We start from the raw sequence: 15533 nt of genomic DNA, 5'->3' as shown, positions 1-15533 counted from the left end.
GAAAAATTTCGTAAAATATAAATGTAGCGTCCAAATTTAAAGCAATTGGCTGGTAAATTTATTTCTATGTATGGCACTATCTATATGTGCGAACAATTCATTTACATTACTCTATTATTAACACATTGACGACGGCATGACCCACCGGTGGGTCATTAATTATAAATAATAGTTTTGTTGCTATGTACGCCACTGATTTTGACTGAGAATAACCTCAAATATCTTAAGTCAATTACAAATTTAAACGCCAATACATTTCTTATACATATTTTAATCATTCTTGAGCTATTAACTATACGTACAAATTAATTTGCGAAAAACTGCATATTTGAAATTTTCAAAAATACTTGGCGGGCCGGATAAAATCGCCTGCCGGGCCGGGTATGGCCCGCGGGCCGTAGTTTGGACACCTCTGATCTAGGTTATCGAAGACACATCCAATTACATTTCGCATCGAACCGATCAATTCTTATATAGACGTTTCTTTTCTACTAGAAACTTGAAATCGTATTGCTTCGAGTTATGCAATTTCGCAAAGTTACCTATAACCGAAGTACAAAGCTTTGTAGGCATTGAATGAATGATTTTACATGTAGGTTTTTGATACTGAAGTTATACAAGTCAACATCTACAACTATATAAATTACCGAAGAAGTAATGGATATTAATAATGAGTCTATATCGAAATCCTGACAATCAAATTCATGACATTTGAAATACCGACAACCATAATCGCGACAGTATCAAAGGAGTTTCGATGGAGGTTTCTTTATGCTTATGTATTTGTTTATACAATAAGACGTATAGACTAAGAGACTTTGTGGATTGTCTATATGAAATAAAAGCTATTGTCGGGATTTTGATCTGTACCGAGATTAATAATAGAGTAATGTAAATGAATTGTGCACAAACCGTAGAAAACCACGTTATCCTTTATGTAAACGTATGTGCCTAGACCGTGCCGGAAGCCCTTGTACCATGATCCCTCGTAGTTGTCACCATTTATATAGTGGTAGATACCATTTCCATGCTTGTTGTCCTTCCTCCAATGGCCCACGTAGCGGCTACCGTCCGGATACTGCATCTGCCCAAATCCGTGCTTCAAACCTAAACACACTGAACACGTAAAGTTGATGTGCTTTCGCTGCGATCTTCGCTACCTTTGCGCCACTCCCCGTCGTATCGGGATCCGTTTCGGAAACAGTACATCCCTTTGCCGTGACGTTTACCGCGACGGTAGTTCCCCTCGTAGATGTCTCCGTTGGGCAGAAGAGCACTCCCGTAACCGTGCCTATCCAAATTATCATCTCTACTACCCACGTATTCCTGAAACAACCATATATTATTATTGATTCTAAATATGATTTGTTTTTGTGTAAAATATACAATGGATACTTACACCGTACGGGTACTTTTCGGTTTCCGCACCTTCTCCGCGTTCTTCCTCAGCCATAAACAATACTGTTTACTGTTCTCCTGTAATTGTCACAGTTGATGTGTGTCAAAGCGGTTGTTGATGATGATGATGTGTGTGTAGTGAAATAAAGCAAAACAGAAGGCGAACGTTAAAATTTCAATTTATTTCATGCGTCACATAGTAATCACACATATATAGAATTTGCAGACAACAACAACATCTTTATTTCTATATAATTCGCTTCGTTTTCCAACAAAAACAAAAAAAAATAAATATATACCCCCTATCGAATACTCGCTTCGTAAATTCTACATGCAATACGAGGCTGCTGCTGGTCGTGGTCGTCGTCCGCTAATCGTAGAAGTAATGCGCCAGCGGGTATCTGATCGTGAATGCGACCGCCGTGCAACAGATCTGTATGCCTATCAGGATGGTGGTGAGCTTCGCCTCGTGCAACGGACCGGTCAGCTTGAGCACGAGATTGATGAGGGTCAGATTGTTGGTGATCACGTGGTCCTCCTTCGTCTGCCACTGGATGAGACGGAAGAGCCGGAAGACGCTGATCACGAGCCTGCCGAGGGCGCTCAGATCGTTGTACCGGAACTTGGTGGTGCTTATCTCTAGTTTGTCAGTCTTCGAGTTGAACTTTGGTAGACGGTGGCGAGGGCACGGCACGAAGTGGAACAGCTGCGGAATCGAATAGAGGAAGTTGAAGATTTGCGGTATGAAGAAGAGCAGCGTCGTCTTGCTGAAGTGCCCCAGGATGCCAACCACGGCGAACGTCATCCCGGACAGATAGCAAAACGTGTCGCCCACGAACACCTTCGACGGATACCTGAAAACAATGGTAACATCCTCTTCAAATCCATCCTCTCTCTCTCACACACCTCGTCACACAACAACAATCCTTCTCTATTTATACTCTTTATTCATTCTTAAACCTTAAACTTTTTTTTAAATATTTCGAAAATGGAAATCAAAACCAACTTTTGGCGCAACACTAGTCAACATTTTAATTCGGGTAGTAGTAATAGTATAAATTGAAGATATTAACACCTTTGACGGATACCTGAAAACAATGGTAACATCCTCTTCAAATCCATCCTCTCTCTCTCTCTCTCTCACACCTCATCACACAGCAACAATCCTTCTCTATTTATACTTAATTCATTCTTAAACCTTATTTTTTTTTTAAATATTTCGAAAATGGAAATCAAAACCAACTTTTCGCGAAACACTAGTTAACATTCTAATGCGGGTAGTAGTAATAGTATAAATTGAAGATATTAACACCTTCGACGGATACCTGAAAACAATGGTAACATCCTCTTCAAATCCATCCTCTCTCTCTCTCTCTCTCACACCTCATCACACAACAACAATCCTTCTTTATTTATACTCTTGATTCATTCTTAAACTTTTTTTTAAATATTTCGAAAATAGAAATCAAAACCAACTTTTGGCGGAACACTAGTTAACATTCTAATGCGGGTAGTAGTAATAGTATAAATTGAAGATATTAACACCTTTGACGGATACCTGAAAACAATGGTAACATCCTCTTCAAATCCATTCTCTCTCTCTCTCTCACACCTCATCACACAGCAACAATCCTTCTCTATTTATACTCTTTATTCATTCTTAAACCTTAAACTTTTTTTTAAATATTTCGAAAATAGAAATCAAAACCAACTTTGAAAACAATGGTAACATCCTCTTCAAATCCATCCTCTCTCTCTCACACCTCATCACACAACAACAATCCTTCTCTATTTATACTTGATGATTCATTCCTGTTTCTAAGATTCTCTTCATTATTCCTAATTCACATTAGCGATCTTAAACTTTTTTTTTACAAAGATGAAATATTTCGAAAATAGAAACCAACTTTTGGCGGAACACTGGTTAACATTAAACAGTTTACAAAATAAATTATAATTATTCTAATGCGGGTAGTAGTAATAGTATAAATTGAAGATATTAACACCTTCGACGGATACCTGAAAACAATGGTAACATCCTCTTCAAATCCATCCTCTCTCTCTCTCTCTCACACCTCATCACACAGCAACAATCCTTCTCTTTATTTTATACTCTTTATTCATTCTTAAACCTTAAACTTTTTTTTAAATATTTCGAAAATGGAAATCAAAACCAACTTTTGGCGGAACACTAATCAACATTCTAATGCGGGTAGTAGTAATAGTATAAATTGAAGATATTAACGTGTGCGTGTTCAAAATCCAATTAATGGGGAGAGATATACAGATAGAATGTGTTAACACTAAGTATAGAATCAACAGAAGTGTGAATCATACACTAACTTTGGGGTGTGGATGAGTCAACTTGTTTGCAAAACGAGATAATGCGGGTCACACACCTTCATTCATATTTACGCATTTAAAGAATACATTTTGTTAAAAAACTTTGTTGGAAAATTGTTTCACAATTGCATAATGAAATTTACTCTTAAAAATGTATATATTCTAACGAAATTACTTCAGTTGGATGTTGAGTCATCAGTATTTATGTGAGTGTGATCATGTCATCAATATCTATTATGATTGCAAATTGGAAATTGACTCATGTACAGCCATGCATATCCAATTAGTGCATACAAAACTATTGGTTTGTAAAGAAGGGAATGACTTTAAAGTATTCATCTGAGGGATGAATAGGAGCTAAAGGTTCTTACTGGCGCAGTGCATACATTTAAAATTTTAAACAGATGCGGTTCGGTTCGACGCGGAATGCGGTTCACCGAAGGCCGCTTTTGGATTTGAAGACTGTTGCGAGACGCGAGGGATTTGTTTGTAGAGGAGTCCGGATCGTGGATTAGAAATGTGCTAACGATTAAAATTCCAGAAGACGGAGAGAATGGAAAGGAGAAGGGAAGAAGCTGGAAGAGATGCAGGAGAGGAGAGAGCGCGCGCGCTTTCGCGAGAGAGGCGCAAACGGGGAGCGCGCCTTCGCACGCATGTTTTAAAAATAAAAGTAGGGCGGTGTCCGAAAAAGAGTGGATTTAATAATTATAAAGCGCGGAGTGAGAGAAGGAAAAGTCGGAACATGTTCAGCTCGCGTGCACCGACGGCGATGTAGCACCACCGCAGACGTACGTGAACGGGGGAATCATCCACTCCAGCGACGACACCGACCCCCCCAACGGAAGAGTTGAGGTTATGTGCCTTCGCACCAGGTCCCCTCATGTGTAAGACGCGTTTAAACCTGAAGAGAATATCGGTCGGGATTCTGCTCATCCTACAGATATGCGTGATCTCGTTATTCTTCAACATGCAGCCGAGCTACAAACAATCAAGCAGGAGTTCAGTCTCCTTCCTAGTTGCCACACCGAACAATAAGACTGATTCAAAGCCAACCACATATCATACATCCCACAGCAAGATACTGCTGAAGAGCATCAACACGAGGAAGCTGTACGAAGACTTCAACTCCAGTCTGTGCTACAAGAAGGGCACCGACATCAAGCTGATGAAACGTTCGCACAACACCTGGAAATGTGAGTGCCTCCCAGGCTACCATGGCATAGACTGTGGTCAAGCCGAAGTCATCTGGAGGACCCTCCTCACATTAAGAAAACCCATCCAATTGAAAGGTAGATCGTTCGAGCGTCGCATAATATACATATTCGAAATTAGCGAAATTACCAGGACAATATCCGATATTAGATTGAACGAACTGAACCAAACCGTCGATCTGTTCGTGCTGTACGAGCTGAACAGCGACTTCATGGGCAACCAGATGACGTACAACTTCCTCAAGGAATTCCACGACAAGATTCTGTATTTGCGAGTGACGAAAGTCGATAAACTGTGGTTCCAAGTGAACAGGGTGATCGGGAATCTGAAGCAGGACGATCTCATTCTGGTGTCCGGCTTCAACGAGATCCCGAACGTCGCGGCGCTCCAATTCTTCAAGTTGTACGACAACTGGCCGGAGCCGATAAGTTTCAGATTGAGGTGGTCAGTGTTCGGGTTCTTCTGGATACACCCGAACAAGACCTTCCTCAAGGTGCAGGCGTTCACGAAGAAGTACCTGTACGAAGGCCTCAACAATCGACTCTCATCGATAATCAGCAATAACAAAACGACGAGCAATTTCAATATAGGCGATTTGAATCATTACGGCGGATGGTACTGCGAGTTCTGCAACGATCCCATAAAGATCATCGACGAGCTGAACCGCCTTCCAAAGCAGATATTCGACGATGGAAATGCGAAGACGATCGACGCGAACTACGTGGAAGAGTTGATCGAGAACGGGATTTACATCGACGGTAAAACCGAGCTGCTGAGGGCGCACAGGTTTCGCGAATCGTACTTCGCGCCGACCTTCCTCACCGAAAACACCTGGAAGTACGACTATCTCATGCTGAACATATATTCAAAGATGGACTATTACGAGTAACTCTTAAGTAGAACTACTAATTTAAAAACAATATCTGTGATATTATACCTAATACTCTTATTAATAAAAAGCAAATATTTATCGAATCGAATCATATTTTTTTGTCAACTCACCAATTGTATTTCAGCAAGGCCAACGAGGTTGCTATGTACGGCAGCATAAAGTACAAGCTGAACTGGTGCTTCCACAGATCTCTCGACAGCTCTATCAAGTTAAATATCACTATGGAAACTGCAATCACAATGCTCTGGCCGACCTCCAATCCGTTCACTCCTGCTAAGATGTTGATGGCGTTCGTGCAGAACACGGCCAGCATGCCCATGTACACGTAGTACAGAAAACCTAAGTTTATCGAAAGTCCTAGCAGATCGCGCAACGGTTTAGGCACCAAAATCGTCGTGGAATTTATGTTCACGTAATATACCATGAGCAGAGGCAGCGATGCAACTGTGGGCAACAGCAGTTTGTGCCTCCATCGCAAATCCAGCACATCATCAGCAAATCCCAATAGAAGCATGCAACATATGGACAGTAGAGCAGCTATCAACTCGACAAACTAAAAAAAAATGAAATCTTTGAATTCTCTAGATTACTACAAGATTAAGAACCGAACCTCATCATGAGGAAAATCCCCGTTGAACAGAGATGTGCCAAAGGGTATTGGTATGAATAGAAACATTGTCACGAGGAATGTGCATCCAGAGACGACTCCGAGAGCTTCAGGTCTGCAAAAATGATTGTGGCATTAGCATCGAAATGGCAGTGTGTACACGTATGAGTATAACCTTACACCTTATCACTGGTTGTCTTGCTCATGTCTATGCCGAAGAGGTTGGCCTTAATGAACATGTCTTTGAGCTTTGGTATTATCCTAATTGTTACGAAGTATGCGCATGTGGACATCACGGCGTTCACGATTATTGGGAACCACATCTTCCACATTTTGTTGGATATCAGCAAACCGTCTTCGCCTGTCGCCATTTTTCGCTTCAACACTCTCGACTTTCGGAGAGTACGCACTATTCGAAGCACATAACAAACGACTATCTCGACGCAACAAGCCTACTGCTAAAAGCTGAAGAAGACGTTTTCACTGGCCAACATATCTCATGCAGGATGCATTCACTGATAACACATGTGATTATGATTACATGTCATAAACAAAAACACGAGCGTACGCGTCGATTATTTCCTTCAAGAAAACACAGTTATTACGATCATTTCTATAGGAGATTTGCAATTTCTCCTCATCAAAAAGTCGTATTGATTTTTTAATTCAATTTATCAAGCAATTTGGAAAAACTATTAAGTCGCGTTATTAAAGTTGCATAACAAATTGCAATAGCAGTGTCGTACCTTCATAATTTTTACATCTACCTCTCATATATTTTCACAATAAAATCAATAAACAACAATCTGAACAAGAATTAAGCTTTGATTTATTCATATTTATTGAAATAATATTGATTTAAAGAGAAAAACCAAATTATAAGTGTATTGAATCTGACGATACGCCACTGATTTATACAATGTTTACTTTTTAATTCAAAATTTTAAAAGCAATATTTAAAGAAAACAAATAGAAGCAAAGCTTTATTGTTATTAGTTTCAACGATTTAGGGGTAATAAATATAATAAATGTTGTAAAATAATTTGAAGACTAACATAACCTAACATTTGGAGATTCAAAGCTTTTGTAGTAAACAGAAAATAATGGATGAAAACAAAGTGAAAGTTGCTCAAGATTCGTTGCAGAAAGTGCACGAGTACAGATTCAGCGGAAACAATGGAAGGGCCTTCGCGCATTTCCTCCTCTTCTTGGAACTGCTTCCTGCAGAGAGACAAAAACATGAGCAGCACTTCTCCGATACTGCAACAGAATGGTGCACCGAACTGGAGTTGAAGGGACAATTCGAGAACGTCTGCAAGTGCTACTCGCAGGCCATCAACTACTTTCCCAAAAACGTTGAAATCTTAAACAGCTTTGGGTCGTTCCTGCTTAGGTAATTTTGTAAATTAAATAAATTATATTTGATAAAACAATCTTTTTTCGTGTTTTCTGTAGATGCAATGCCCCTTTGGAATCTAAAGTTTACCTGAACGCTGCACACAGGATAGATGCTGAAAATTTGGTCGTATTGAGTAATTTGAACACTGCCAATTTGCAGCTGGTCGAGAGGTGGCATTTTAGAATGTTGAATGATGTCAGAAGGAATTCATTGTATAATGAAGCAATCCAGAAGAGTATAGATGGAAGATACAATAAGGTCCTGGATATTGGGACTGGCTGTGGATTCTTGAGCTTGTGCGCTTCCAAGAACGCGAATACCAGCAGGATTATTGCTGTAGAAGAGTCTGAAGCTTTGAGTGCTATGGCTGAAGAGGTTTTCCAGAGGAATAACGTGGAAAATATTAAAGTTTTAAATGGAAATTCTACTCAAATTAACGATATTAGTCTTTCCAATGTTCTAATCACTGAAATCTTCGATAGCGCTTTGTTCGGCGAACATTGCTTGGAGACTTTGATACACGCGCACGAAAAGTTATTGGAAAAGGATTGCAGGATCATTCCTGCTTCTGCCAAGATCTATATTACCGGCATAGAAAGCAAAAATTTGGCGAAGAAGCATAAGGTTATTTCTAGTCACGAACACTTTGGTGAGCTCTGCATTGTGGAATGCAAAGACGAACCGTACGAAGCTGAACACGTTTCCAAGTACGACCATAAATTGCTGACTGAAACTGTCCAGTTGTTGAACGTGGATTTCAGCAATTTGGAGCAGTTGAAGAGCTTGTACAATGACCCAAAGTCTATCCCTGATACCGAATTGAAGATCGTGGAGAGTGGAACTTTGCACGCGTTCGCCATCTGGTTCACTTTGGAGCTGAGCGACGGTCTTTCCATCACGACGAATCCGTATTCAGATAACTGCGATTGCTGGGAACAAGCGATCGTATTCTTAGATCATTTCCAAACAAAATGCAAAGGCGAATCGCTCGTAATATCCGCGTCTTGTGCGCAAAACAAATTGCAAATCACGTACACCAACGGAGATGAATCCTCGTGCGATTGTTACCAAGTCCAGAAGGACGTTGTTAACTTCCTGAACGATTCGAAACTAATACAAACACTCAACGATGCTAGTCGAAGTATCCAGAAGACTGACGAATTGCATGTCCTCGATTTGTATCCGTTCCCAATAATCGGTCTCAACTTAATGGCCCAATCAAACGCGACCGTTGTAACGATTACGGAGAATGCCGATCTCTTGCGAAAGATGTGCGATTTGAACGGGGTGGATTTTGGCAGATTTAAAATGATCTCAGAAAGTGATCTAAGCAACGAATGTTCGCAGAAATACGACGTTGTCGCCTTCGATCCCATCAGCAGAAATGGTACGATATGCGAATCGTTCTTCGCCAATTACACGCAGTATTCTAACGCGTTGAAAGACGATGGGGTTTTTGTGCCGAACGCTTTGCGTCTGAAATTTGCGTTGGTGGAAAGTTGTTATTTGGTGAACTGCAACGCCGTTTCGGATGCGAACGTGATGGGATTCAAAATCGCCGATTGCATAAATCAATTTAAAGTAACAAAGCAATTAGTATTATTATTGTATAACCAATTGAATTTGTTTTTAGGCTAGCGAACTGTGGATTATGCAGCACGGCAATTTTCCGCACAAGAAACTGACTGCAATCTGCGACGATTACAAAGTGCAATTCGAGGATGCGTTCAACGTGCGAGAATGTCGCATAGAAAGTGTTAAAGGTAGAGCGGACGGAATCCTCTACTGGTTCGACATCCATTACCCAGGAAACGTCTCCATGGACACGTATAACTCCAATTACTATAACAAAGTCGTTTCCGTTGTCAAGGAAACTGTTAACATGGAAACTCCTAAAGTGCAAATCAAGCAACACAAGGGATTGTTAAGTATTTTATTGAAATAAAAACTGTATATATTAAATAACACATCTAACCCTCGCCCAAGACCAGCGTTAATATCACAATTTGCTGTTTTCCCTGAGTAGAAATTCGGTTACTAACGGTGCGATTCGTTCCGGATTTTCGTTGTGCACGTCGTGGTTTCCAGCGACCAATTTAATTTTAATATTCTTATAAGACTTGAGCTGATTGATGATGCGTTTGAAGTAGATGTTTTGGCCGTCAGATTCTGTGCTCAGGACGATCAGCACCGGACACAGAACCGGATGTTTCTTGATGAAATCACTCAAATATCGAAAGTCGAATACGGGATTGAAAAAGTTCTTGAGACTCTGGTCCACGGACAGTCTGATTTTACCGTTTTCCAAAGGAATCGCGATCCTCTTCAGCAGAGGCTCAGCCGCTTCCTGACTTATCACATTGTACCTTCTGCTGTGCATCAACTTGTCGAGCGCTTCTTCGTACGTGTACTCTGGCGCTTTTCTCGTCTTGAACTTTCTCGTTATATCGAAATACTGATCGTGGGCGTTTCTGATGTGCTCTTTCAAGTATCTTGTCGAGGTGGGGTACAGGTAAATCGTATCCAACATGATCAATTTCGTCACATACTCTGGATAGATTTGTGCGAAGAAGAATCCCAGTTGACCACCCCAGCTGTGTGCCAGGATCATGTACTTCTTCCGATCGAAATAATCTGCAACAATTTTGTACACCAGCAGGTTATCCAAACTGTTAATTAGACGACTGCCTCCCCAGTGTGAGGACTTTCCATGTCCAGGCAGATCTATCCCTATGTAGTAGTAGTGCTTCGGAAGCATTGATATTAGCCTATCAAAGGATCCAACATTGTCCATTACACCATGGATGACCAGGATTGGAGGATCCTCTTTCTCTCCCCATAACTTAACTAAAATTTACACATAACACACTTTCTTAATCTGCACTTTTCTTACCATTACTACTTACTCGCTATTTCTCCCCAAGGAGCAGACACTTGCAGCTCCTCAATTTTCATTTTTACTACAGAGTGACCCTGTACTTTGTATACTTTGACCTGGAACGAATTTCGCTCACGTTTTTTATCTCATCTCTCACTCGAACAAGTACCGAATTCGTTCATGCTACATTAACAATCCGGCAATCTTGTAATAACTTTACACCTATTTACTTATCTTTTTTTAAAATTCGATTATCTCTGATAATGTAAATGCGTATATGTGACCATATTTACAATGGACATAATTATAAACATATATAAAATAAACGAAATCCATTCTGAAAACAGAAAGTAGTTAAATTGATAATAGTAGTAAATGTAGTGAAATGGATTTTCATGAAATTCAAATTGAAAACGTTGGTGGTGGTGGAGGAGGCTGAAAGTGGCTGAAAATGGAAGTAAAAATTACAATGTTTGAATTTTGGCAGCGGCTTTCTCGGGGGGGCTATAACATGTTACGCGTTTCTGATGTTGGCAGTACATTAATTACACCTAGTGAGCAATGCTAATTTCTGGTGTAAACCGTTTATGTATGTCGTTATTTTTTGGGAAATTTCCTATATATTTTATAAATGAAGACGTTTAGAATTTATATTTTTATAGCAAATTTGTTATGAAATAAGAAACAACCATGAACGGTATGAATTTTACATCTACTTTTATTCCAACTGCATGCACTCTGCTTGTTTTTTTCCCTTTTTCTCTCCTCTTTCTTTCCTTCTTTCTTCCTCTCTCTCTCTCTCTCACTCACCACAAATGCATCATACAGAAAAGTGTGTATTATTAGATCAATTTTGTGTTAAACCTCTCGATTGCATTTGTTTCTTTCCCTAATAATTCTTCAGTTGTTTATCATTAGACAACACGTAGAGATGTTCATCCAATTCCATTAAACTTCAAGTTCAAAGTATGTTATTGTTTTCTATATATATATATTTGTTGCACTTTATTATTGTTGTTGTTATCTGCGTTTTGTTTTTTATTTAATTGTTGTTTCGTTAATTAATGTTTTGAAGTATATACAATGCCAGGGATGGCGGACATGGGGATGGTGTGGATGGGCTCCGGACAGACAGCTGACATGTCCCTGGGGCTCATGCCCACGGATTCTGGGGAAATTCTACTGGATCATGAAACCACATATTACCCATCCCACCACAGCACATCCAATCATTCGATGGACGATCTGGGAAATATACACAATTCTCCAATGGTGAGTGTTGCACATATTCTGCATATTATTACACCTAAAAGTGACATTTGATTTAGGTCATGGACGGTTTGGATTTGCTCAACATGGGTGATAGCAATGATAGCAGCTACACTGAGGAAGATGCCCAGCAAGTATATATGATAACTACAGCTACACAGACACTGCCATGTCCAACAAAGAAGATCAAACCCATCAAACATCCTGGTTTGGTGCTGAAAACGCCAATAGCCTATCAAAGCAATACAGATCCTTCAGTGATACCCATCCATAAGGATGGAATAGGTATGTATTAATAGATGCAACATTGCCATAATGTTTATTATTTTTATTTAAGCTGTATGCGAGAAATGCGGTGCCATCGGGGTGAAACATGCCTTTTACACGCGAGAGAGGAGATTCTGCAGCATGGCTTGTGCACGAGGCTACATCCCGGACTCCTTGCCAAACACCACCGGGACGCAAACGCCAGACTCGCAGTTCTCGGAGCACCAGTTCAAAATGGATACACAGGAGGATATGTCGGAGTACTCCAGTGATCAGCCTTTCCCTCAACTGCCAAAGCAAGACGAGACGCCGATAGACGACAACCTGACGCTCATCAGGCGGACGAACGCTGACATCATGAACAGCTACGATTGGGATGTGCAGCTGAAGGAGCCGCTGTTCGTCGCGGCTCCGGTGAAATGTTTCCCATCTGCGCCAATGTGCGACAGCTGGGACAACATTATGGTGGGCATGAAGGTCGAGGTGGAAAACACCGATTGTGATAATATCTCGGACGCGTTTCCCGACTCGTTCTGGGTAGCCACGGTGATCAAGATTATAGGCTACAAAGCACTCCTAAGGTACGAGGGCTTCGGACAGAATATTACCAAAGATTTTTGGATTTCGCTGTGCTCGAATCAGGTCCATCCGGTTGGATGGTGCGCGTCCATCGGTAAACCGCTTATCCCGCCGAAGACGATAGAGAACAAGTACAGCGATTGGAAGGAGTTCCTTAGGAAGCGGCTTACCGGCGCCAGGACGCTACCATCGAACTTCGGCATGAAGATCTCGGACTCGCTAAAATCCCGGTTCAAGTGCGGCTTGAACCTGGAGGTTGTGGACAAGAACCGAATCTCGCAGGTAAAGATCGCCATGGTTCACAGGATAGTCGGAAAGCGGTTGAACGTTAAGTATTATGATATGACGCCTGAAGATACGGGTTTCTGGTGTCACGAGGATTCGCCGTTGCTGCACCCTGTGGGATGGGCGAAGAGGGTCGGTCATCATATAGTCGCGCCGAGCAGCTACATCCAGAAGGTCAACGATGGAACGTTCGACGATAACGATGCCACGGACGATCTGTTCAATGCCATTCAGGTCGGATCTAAGGATAAATGCACCGAGTTCGCGGTCGGCATGAAACTGGAAGCGATCGATCCGCTGAACCTGAGTTCCATCTGCGCTGCGACGGTCATGGACGTGCTGAACTGCGGCTACATCATGATCAGAATAGACACGTACGAGTCGGACGCGACCGGTGCCGACTGGTTCTGCTACCACAAGAACTCTCCGTGCATCTTCCCCGTCGGCTTCTGTCTGAAGAACAGCATCACGCTCACTCCGCCGAAGGGCTACGAAGCGAAGCTGTTTTCGTGGCCCGTCTACCTCCTAGCCACCAGTAATGTGCCTATCCCCGAAAATCTGTTGAACAGTTACATACCGCCGCACGGCTTCAAGGAAGGAATGAAGATAGAGGCGGCCGATCTGATGGACCCGAGGTTGGTGTGCGTAGCAACCATAGCCCGTGTCGTCGGTCGTTTGCTGAAGGTACACTTCGACGGTTGGGAAGAGGAGTACGATCAGTGGTTAGACTGCTACTCTCCCGACATCTATCCAGTCGGCTGGTGCTTTAGTGTTGGTCATAAGCTCGAGGGTCCACCGGTGCCGCTCAAACAGGGCCAGAAGTTGATCACGCCGACGAAAGGCATCAAACGGAAAGGCCGCAAGAAGAAGATCAAGGATAGCCCGCCGAAGACGAGCTTCACTAAAACGTTCAAACGGGAGGAGGTGCTCAAGCAGACGTCGTCGGTGGCGAAATCTTCCGATTCGAACGAAGAGATTGACGTCGACATCGACGAGGTCGTGGATGAGCCAGAAACAGGAGCTGAACCTGCAGGTCCTGATCAGAGTTTGCCCGTCTCCACGGAACCTTCGCCTCCCTCGGAGCGAAAAGTTTCCTCATACATAACTGTAAGAACGATGCATCAATTCATCAATTCTATTATTAACTGTGTCTGCTCTCCACCGTGTTTCAGTCTAGCAACAGTAATGCAAGTACAAAACATATACCTCGTTTAGTTGATAGTAGTGGCGGATCGTACGAGTCTAACGAACTTTGTCCAAATGAGTGGAATGTTTTCGATGTCGCTCAGTTTCTTAGAGTGAACGACTGCGCCAACTATTGCGACAATTTCAGTAGACAGGTCAGTATTCTTATTTTCTATTTTCATTCATTACATCCTAATATCAAACACATTTCAATATTTCACATAAAATAACAACAACAAAAGTAAACATTAAGTTTTAAGAAAATATCAATTATTTCTACTTTGCATATTTGTCAGAGTTGTGTGTTCTTAATTGGTACAACTACGTATGGTTATGCTATTCATATGAATCTGTTCAAATAAGAATTGCGATTGTAACACGCTCTGTTTTCCAGCGGGTCGATGGAAAGATGCTGCTGAACTTGAACAAGGAGGACATCCTTAATTTCACCGGCGGAAAGGTCGGTCCGTCGCTGAAGATCTACGACCTGGTGCAGCAGCTGAAGATGAAGTTGAACCCGTTGCAGTCGCGCCACATGAAAGCGAATATCAAAAAGATTTTATAGTGCCTACACAACACGGACGAGACGTCGCGTACAACATCAAGCCGCCGTCGTCGCAATCGTCCCCCGATCGCCATCTATTTTATTAATTGTACACACGGATCGCGGACGGCTGCGACGGCGACTCGTCGCATGGATATCATTTTATTTAATTATGCTTATGTATTTATATATATTACGTTTATATGTATATTTGAAGTTTGGGATACGACGCTGTATCTTCGGTTAAGCAAGCGGCATGCAGACAGGCAGCAGCAACAGTCTCGTATAACTATTATTTATGATCAATCAAATAATTTATAAGTAAGAAAATTACTAGAGTTTTTAATTAGTTTTAACAAGAATATATATATAATACATATCTCTCTTTCTCTATTCACTTTCTTTGATCAATCACATCATGCAGCGTTTACTTTGTTTTTCTGATCGGTTAAAATCGTTTTCTCTTTTGTTTTTTTTTAATTGCCACACGCCACTCGATTAACTTTGTGAAACGGAATTAATCGAACAAACGTCGAGTAGCGTGCGGCCACCTTTACACACTATATTTGTTTCAACTGCGTCTCTTCTTGTAAACTAATATAAAATCTTTATGTTAATAATAACGTCGCTCGCCAATAATATATACACATAACACCCATTGATTTTCTATATTTA

At 41.4% G+C, this 15533-nt stretch overlaps 6 protein-coding genes across 9 annotated transcripts; 3 read left to right on the top strand and 3 right to left on the bottom strand.

The window, feature by feature from the left end:
• Positions 1–451: 451 nt before the first annotated feature.
• On the bottom strand, positions 452–1483 carry LOC108565978 (radial spoke head 1 homolog). 2 transcript variants are annotated; one of them, XM_017925668.1, is made up of 3 exons: positions 1400–1483; positions 1161–1326; positions 452–1116 (listed from the first exon to the last, which is right to left on the bottom strand). In XM_017925668.1, exons 1-3 carry the CDS (start codon positions 1451–1453, stop codon positions 830–832), a joined length of 507 nt encoding a protein of 168 aa, XP_017781157.1. In that variant the 5' UTR covers positions 1454–1483; the 3' UTR covers positions 452–829. The 2 variants fall into 2 exon arrangements, with proteins under 2 accessions (XP_017781157.1, XP_017781158.1); XM_017925669.1 differs by having other exon boundaries at positions 452–1107.
• Positions 1484–1561: 78 nt separating this feature from the next.
• Positions 1562–7114, bottom strand: LOC108565976 (UDP-N-acetylglucosamine--dolichyl-phosphate N-acetylglucosaminephosphotransferase). Of its 2 annotated transcripts, none has more exons than XM_017925664.1 (4): positions 6633–7114; positions 6456–6567; positions 5956–6398; positions 1562–2252 (listed from the first exon to the last, which is right to left on the bottom strand). In XM_017925664.1, exons 1-4 carry the CDS (start codon positions 6821–6823, stop codon positions 1769–1771), a joined length of 1230 nt encoding a protein of 409 aa, XP_017781153.1. In that variant the 5' UTR covers positions 6824–7114; the 3' UTR covers positions 1562–1768. The 2 variants fall into 2 exon arrangements, with proteins under 2 accessions (XP_017781153.1, XP_017781154.1); XM_017925665.1 differs by having other exon boundaries at positions 6628–6712.
• On the top strand, positions 3130–5928 carry LOC108565977 (beta-1,4-mannosyl-glycoprotein 4-beta-N-acetylglucosaminyltransferase). Its single transcript, XM_017925667.1, has one exon. It carries the CDS (start codon positions 4622–4624, stop codon positions 5840–5842), a length of 1221 nt encoding a protein of 406 aa, XP_017781156.1. The 5' UTR covers positions 3130–4621; the 3' UTR covers positions 5843–5928.
• Positions 7115–7465: 351 nt separating the features above from the next.
• On the top strand, positions 7466–9813 carry LOC108565983 (putative protein arginine N-methyltransferase 9). Its single transcript, XM_017925678.1, has 3 exons — positions 7466–7845; positions 7908–9432; positions 9485–9813. Exons 1-3 carry the CDS (start codon positions 7556–7558, stop codon positions 9794–9796), a joined length of 2127 nt encoding a protein of 708 aa, XP_017781167.1. The 5' UTR covers positions 7466–7555; the 3' UTR covers positions 9797–9813.
• LOC108565984 (serine hydrolase-like protein) lies at positions 9775–11010 on the bottom strand. The gene is made up of 2 exons (XM_017925679.1): positions 10758–11010; positions 9775–10698 (listed from the first exon to the last, which is right to left on the bottom strand). The coding sequence occupies exons 1-2, from the start codon at positions 10804–10806 to the stop codon at positions 9851–9853; spliced, it is 897 nt and encodes a 298-aa protein (XP_017781168.1). The 5' UTR covers positions 10807–11010; the 3' UTR covers positions 9775–9850.
• Positions 11011–11384: 374 nt separating this feature from the next.
• On the top strand, positions 11385–15485 carry LOC108565982 (polycomb protein Sfmbt). Of its 2 annotated transcripts, none has more exons than XM_017925676.1 (6): positions 11385–11426; positions 11805–12001; positions 12058–12283; positions 12336–14236; positions 14302–14469; positions 14709–15485. In XM_017925676.1, exons 1-6 carry the CDS (start codon positions 11420–11422, stop codon positions 14877–14879), a joined length of 2670 nt encoding a protein of 889 aa, XP_017781165.1. In that variant the 5' UTR covers positions 11385–11419; the 3' UTR covers positions 14880–15485. The 2 variants fall into 2 exon arrangements, with proteins under 2 accessions (XP_017781165.1, XP_017781166.1); XM_017925677.1 differs by lacking the exon at positions 11385–11426 and adding an exon at positions 11546–11695.
• The last annotated feature ends 48 nt before the right edge of the window (positions 15486–15533 follow it).

This window comes from Nicrophorus vespilloides, unplaced genomic scaffold (assembly GCF_001412225.1).
Source record: "Nicrophorus vespilloides isolate i.1.1-1 unplaced genomic scaffold, Nicve_v1.0, whole genome shotgun sequence".
Taxonomy (NCBI): domain Eukaryota; kingdom Metazoa; phylum Arthropoda; class Insecta; order Coleoptera; family Silphidae; genus Nicrophorus; species Nicrophorus vespilloides.
The sequence above is the reverse complement of the archived record's forward strand: the minus strand, read 5'-3'. Positions and strand labels throughout refer to the sequence as shown.

Excerpts from the sequence above, each read along its gene's own strand:
- LOC108565978 (XM_017925668.1), bottom strand. The coding sequence starts at position 1,453 with ATGGCTGAGGAAGAACGCGGAGAAGGTGCGGAAACCGAAAAGTACCCG. Across the intron at positions 1,327-1,399 it reads CCGAAAAGTACCCGTACGGT|GAATACGTGGGTAGTAGAGA; the intron begins GTAAGTATCCAT and ends TGGTTGTTTCAG. Across the intron at positions 1,117-1,160 it reads CGACGGGGAGTGGCGCAAAG|TGTGTTTAGGTTTGAAGCAC; the intron begins GTAGCGAAGATC and ends TTACGTGTTCAG.
- LOC108565977 (XM_017925667.1), top strand. The coding sequence starts at position 4,622 with ATGTGTAAGACGCGTTTAAACCTGAAGAGAATATCGGTCGGGATTCTG.
- LOC108565976 (XM_017925664.1), bottom strand. The coding sequence starts at position 6,823 with ATGGCGACAGGCGAAGACGGTTTGCTGATATCCAACAAAATGTGGAAG. Across the intron at positions 6,568-6,632 it reads AAGACAACCAGTGATAAGGT|ACCTGAAGCTCTCGGAGTCG; the intron begins GTAAGGTTATAC and ends TCATTTTTGCAG. Across the intron at positions 2,253-5,955 it reads GCCTTGCTGAAATACAATTG|GTATCCGTCGAAGGTGTTCG; the intron begins GTGAGTTGACAA and ends CATTGTTTTCAG.
- LOC108565983 (XM_017925678.1), top strand. The coding sequence starts at position 7,556 with ATGGATGAAAACAAAGTGAAAGTTGCTCAAGATTCGTTGCAGAAAGTG. Across the intron at positions 7,846-7,907 it reads TTTGGGTCGTTCCTGCTTAG|ATGCAATGCCCCTTTGGAAT; the intron begins GTAATTTTGTAA and ends TGTTTTCTGTAG. Across the intron at positions 9,433-9,484 it reads ATTGCATAAATCAATTTAAA|GCTAGCGAACTGTGGATTAT; the intron begins GTAACAAAGCAA and ends ATTTGTTTTTAG.
- LOC108565984 (XM_017925679.1), bottom strand. The coding sequence starts at position 10,806 with ATGAAAATTGAGGAGCTGCAAGTGTCTGCTCCTTGGGGAGAAATAGCG. Across the intron at positions 10,699-10,757 it reads TCCTTGGGGAGAAATAGCGA|TTAAGTTATGGGGAGAGAAA; the intron begins GTAAGTAGTAAT and ends TGTAAATTTTAG.
- LOC108565982 (XM_017925676.1), top strand. Across the intron at positions 14,237-14,301 it reads AAGTTTCCTCATACATAACT|TCTAGCAACAGTAATGCAAG; the intron begins GTAAGAACGATG and ends ACCGTGTTTCAG. Across the intron at positions 14,470-14,708 it reads GCGACAATTTCAGTAGACAG|CGGGTCGATGGAAAGATGCT; the intron begins GTCAGTATTCTT and ends TCTGTTTTCCAG.